At 38.4% G+C, this 4,734-nt stretch overlaps 1 protein-coding gene across 1 annotated transcript; it reads right to left on the bottom strand.

The window, feature by feature from the left end:
- Positions 1–4,016: 4,016 nt before the first annotated feature.
- On the bottom strand, positions 4,017–4,496 carry LOC131667111 (cilia- and flagella-associated protein 251-like). Its single transcript, XM_058940327.1, has one exon. The coding sequence runs from the start codon at positions 4,494–4,496 to the stop codon at positions 4,017–4,019; it is 480 nt and encodes a 159-aa protein (XP_058796310.1).
- Between the last annotated feature and the right edge of the window lie 238 nt (positions 4,497–4,734).

The following is a 4,734-nucleotide window of genomic DNA, read 5'->3' as shown; positions in this document are numbered from 1 at the left end:
TTTGGCCAATTTTTCGAAAATGAATATATAGTTACAGATTGCTCTATTCGGACTCCCTTTTAACATTTCAATCAATTTATTGCTTTTTATCCTTTCCTCTCGAGTAATTTCCTGTTCCTCAAGCTCTCTTACCCATTTACCCCCTATAACCTTTTTTGCACTCCTACATTCTAGCATATGTTCCAAACTCTCTTCTATCCTTCCACATAATCTGCACTCACTTTCTTTAAACCCTTTCGCCCGTTCTCTGCCTATGTTTCCACATCTTATTCTCCCCCATTGTTCTTTTATCCATCCCGGAGTCGTCCTGTCCCTCCAATAAGCCTCTTCCCCCACTGTCTCTTTTATTTTTTTATAAAGTCCATTATACGTTGACGCGTCTATTTTGCCCCACAAGCTTTGTAATTCTTGTTCCGCTTTTCTTTCTAACCCACTCTCTAATTTATCCTTTATTTTTTCTACTTCTTTTTTGTCCCATATCATTTTTAAGGTTTCCCCATCCCCTACCCCTTCCAGCAGTGTTAGCACCGTCTTTCCCCATTTTGTCGGGTTCTTATTTAATATGTTCCTTACTTCCTGTCTTAAACAGATTTTTGTCCATCTCCCTTCTTCCATTTTTTCTATCTCAACTAAATACTCCATTGCCCTCCTAGCTGTCTGTAACTCCATCGTCTCCCTACCTGCTTCCATAGCAACTATATAATTTGGCGTATTAATATTTAATCCCATGGCCATTTTTATAAACTTTCTTTGCACCTTCTCTAGATTTTCCCATTTCTGCCACCCCCAAATCTCTACTCCATATAAACATCCCGCTTTTATTATACTATCCATCAGATACAGCCTTTTCCTTAAGTTTTCTATTTTTGCCCTTTTTAAAATACCCCACGCCACATTGATTGCTCTACTTGCTTTCTCTGTTATTTTATTTATCTGTGTCGTGTTTACATTTTTTTGAGTAAACTAGTACCCCAAGTATTTGAATTCCCTAACTACCTCCACCTTTCTACCTTTGTATAAAAAGATTTTCTCTTTACCTATTTTTCCTTCACAACAAATCATTATCTTAGTTTTCTCTATATTAACTTCCATTCCTATTCTCTCACTGTAAATTTCCGTTTCTTTTAACATTTCTCTCATTCCTTCCTCGTTATCCGCCACGATTACAATATCGTCCGCGAACTTTGAGCAATAGAATTTTTTCCCTCCCACTACCGCTCCTCCTATTTCTTTCTTTTTCCAAATGTCATTCATATCATCCATGAACAAACAAAATAAGTTAGGACTTAATGGGCACCCCTGTTTTACTCCCTTATTTGTCTCAAAACTCTCTGTTAATCCCTCACTAGTTATTACTTCATTCCTTGTTGATTTGTAAATTGTTTTTATCATTTGCAACATTTTCCCCTTTATCCCCTTCTTTTTTAGTTTTTCCAACATTTTATCTCTGTCTATCCTGTCGAATCCGTTTTTGAAATCAATGAATCCTAAGTACAATTTCCCTCCTTTCCTTTTTAGTTTATTGCCTATAATCGAGTTCAATACAAAAATGTGCTCCCTCGTCCCTCTTTTTCCTCTAAATCCTGCTTGACTTTCCCTAAATACCTTATTGTTCTCTGCCCAATCACTGATTCTTTTGGCCATTATTTTCGCCATTAGTTTATAGCTCACATCTAGTAGTGATACCCCCCTATAATTTCTAGCCTCCTCCTCCTCATCGTTGTTGAATATTGGGTAAATTCTTGCTATTTCCCATCCCTCCAAAATCTCGCTCCTGTCCCATAATTCATTAAAAATTTCTATTATTGTTTCTATCCAATTATCCGGTAGTCCCTTTATGAATTCAATGGGGAGTTCGTTCTGAGCCGCTGCTTTTCCGTTTTTCATTTGTTTCAAGGCATCCCTAAGTTCTTTCTCGCTTATCCTCTTGTTTAATCTGTCCTCCTCCCCCGCCCCCTCTTCTATCCTCTCCTTACTTTCTCCCTCGTGGTTCGCGCTTCCTCTCTCAATCTCGCTTCCCCTACCGTTCATGTTTCCCTCCTTGTTGGGGATCCTCCTCCCTTCCTCTGTTGCTCCTAGTAAATTCTTAAAATGTGCGGCCCAATACTCCTTTTTGAATGTTTCCCCTTTCCTGCTTTTCCTCGGCCTTTCTTTATTTACTATCCTCCAAAATTCTCCCATGTCTCTGCTCGCTGCCATGATTTCGATCTTTTTTTCGTTTTCCTTTCTTATTTTTCTCGTTATCATTTCTTTTAGTTTGTTTTTCCCTCTTTTCCATAACTCTCTCTTTTCTACCGTTCTGTCTGCTCTCCATGCATTCAACTCTTCCCGTACTTTCTTTTTTTGCATCCTTATTTCCCCATCCTTGTTTCTACTCAATCTCCCACCCACCCTTCCGCTACCTTTCATTTTCAATTTATCAGCTGATACTTTTATATTCATTACCAAATTATTCCATTTCTCCTGCGGTGATTTGCCCCTCAGTTCTTCTATCCTCCATTTTTTCGCCATTGCAACCTCATATTCCTCTGTCTTATCTTCTTCCATATAAGTCTTTCTCTAGTCTCCCCTTCCCCTTCCTCCTCCCTTTTTCCATTTTTACCCAACTCGAAAATTACTGGTAGGTGGTCAGATTCTATCCTTGTTACTATTTTTATCCCCATCACTATCTTTGTTATCCCAATTCCTCCTTCTATTATCAAATCTAGGACCGATGCGCCCGTATCTCCAATAAAAGTAATTCTCCCCTTTTCGTCTTCTTTGCTACATCCGTTTTTTATTTCCGCGTTACAATATTTCATACTTTCTATTAATTTTAATCCCTCCCGCGTCGTTTTTTTATCCTCCGAATTCCTCCTACTGTCCCTGTTTATCTGTTCGCTTCCCACCCTTACATTGAAGTCTCCTGCTGTAATAAATTTCTTCCCTTCAACTAAGCTTATCTCTATTACCTCTTTCAGTTTGCTGATCATTCTGCTCGTTTTCGCGTTGTTGTAAATCGTTATAATATCAATTTTTTCTTTCCCCATCCAGATATTCCTTATTATTATTCCATATTCCCATTCTTCTATCTCCGCGTTTTTACCTATCTCTCTCCTAATCCCTATTATAACCCCCCACTAGCTCTCCCCCTCGTTTTCTTTTTGATTGCTGCCTTCATTTCCCATCTATATTTTTTGTGCAGTTTTTTAATTAAATTTGTTTCTTAATTTTTTTCTACCCATGTCTCCTGTAATAAAATAATGTCAAACTTATTTAAGAAATCTTTGCATTTTAATATATTTTTACTCCCTGCTACATTCCATGATACGTATTTATGACCTGTCCTTCTATGTTCGCCGGTCCCTCTGCTCGTCGTTGTTTCTCTTCTTACCCCTTCTGTTGATATGTCCTGGATCTCCCAATTGTCACTTTCTTCTTCCTCAACTGTTGCTTCTTCACTAGTTCCGAAACCTATCGTAGAAATGTTCCGTGTTTGTCCGCCGTGGTGTCCCTCTCCATTCTCGCTGCTCCTCTTCTTGTCTTCTGCCCCGAAAAAAAAATTCTGTCCTTTGCCTCTCCGAGACCTCATCTTCTCTCGTCCCATAAGCTCATTTTTCCGTTGATTTTTATTTTTAAGTAGCCCACTTGCACTTGTTTTTGTTTTTTCCTTTCTTGCTCTGCTACCAGCCCAATCCATTTTTGCACTTCTATTTCTCTGCATGTTCTATCTTCTTCCAAGCTTATTCCTATTTTTTCAAAAACCTCCTCTTGTTCTATAAACGCCATTTTTTCTCTAAAATTTTCAAATGTCAAAAGTATTCCTCCTCTCATTGGCCGGATCCTTCTTATTCCAAACTGTTTTCTTATCATTCCCATTATTATTTTTTCTGCTTCTTCCTTCCATCTTCTTCCCGACGTCCTCACTCCTCTGATAAACACATTATTCTTCCTATCTCTCCTCTCTCTCATCTCGAACTCGTATTCTGAGTTTTTCATCGCATCTGGCTTATTTCTTTCCAGTTCTTTCTCTCCCTCTACGCTTGTTGGTCTTCGTCTGCTCGCTGTACCGCTTCCTCTTCTTGACTTTCGCTACTTTTGTCTTCTGCTCTTTTGTTTATCTCTTCTTGTTTTTCTTCAACATCCTTCACATTCCTCGTTTCATCTTGATTAATTTCCTTTGTTACCTTGTCGTCGACGTCTTTTGTTTCCTCCATCTGCTCAATTATTTTGCTGCGATTTTTCTCAACTTTACCGCACGTCCCCTCATCTAATTTCCTCGGTGGTGTGTGTACTAATTTTACACTTTTTGCGAATCCTATTTCCTTGTTTTCTTCTTCCTTTTGCATGAACTTTCTTATATCTTTTTCTCCACCATTTTCCTTCTTCTCATTTTTTCCTTTCATTGTTCTGCCCCGTCCCTTCTTTGTCCATTCTTGCTCTCCGCTCTTCGTCTCTTCCTTCCTGCTCATTGCCGCCATAACCGCACTTTTGCTGCTCTTCTTACTTTCACTCATTTTCTTCTTACACGCCCTTATCTTTCACTTCTTTATCCCTTCTTCGTAGCCTACCTTTATACTCGATCTATCCACTTTTCAATTGATTATTCTCTCTTTTATTTTGATATCACTAACTTTATTGCTGTTCTACACCAGACACGTCTTTCCCGTCTGAGCTTTTAACCGGAAGTCAACTATAAGTATAATAAAATATATTTTGAGATAATTTTTTTAAATTCCATCTCTTTTTCAACCA

Source organism: Phymastichus coffea, unplaced genomic scaffold, assembly GCF_024137745.1.
Source record: "Phymastichus coffea isolate CEN01 unplaced genomic scaffold, Cenicafe_Pcof_1.1 PCOF00004, whole genome shotgun sequence".
NCBI lineage: Eukaryota > Metazoa > Arthropoda > Insecta > Hymenoptera > Eulophidae > Phymastichus > Phymastichus coffea.
This window is presented reverse-complemented; position numbering and strand designations above follow the sequence as displayed.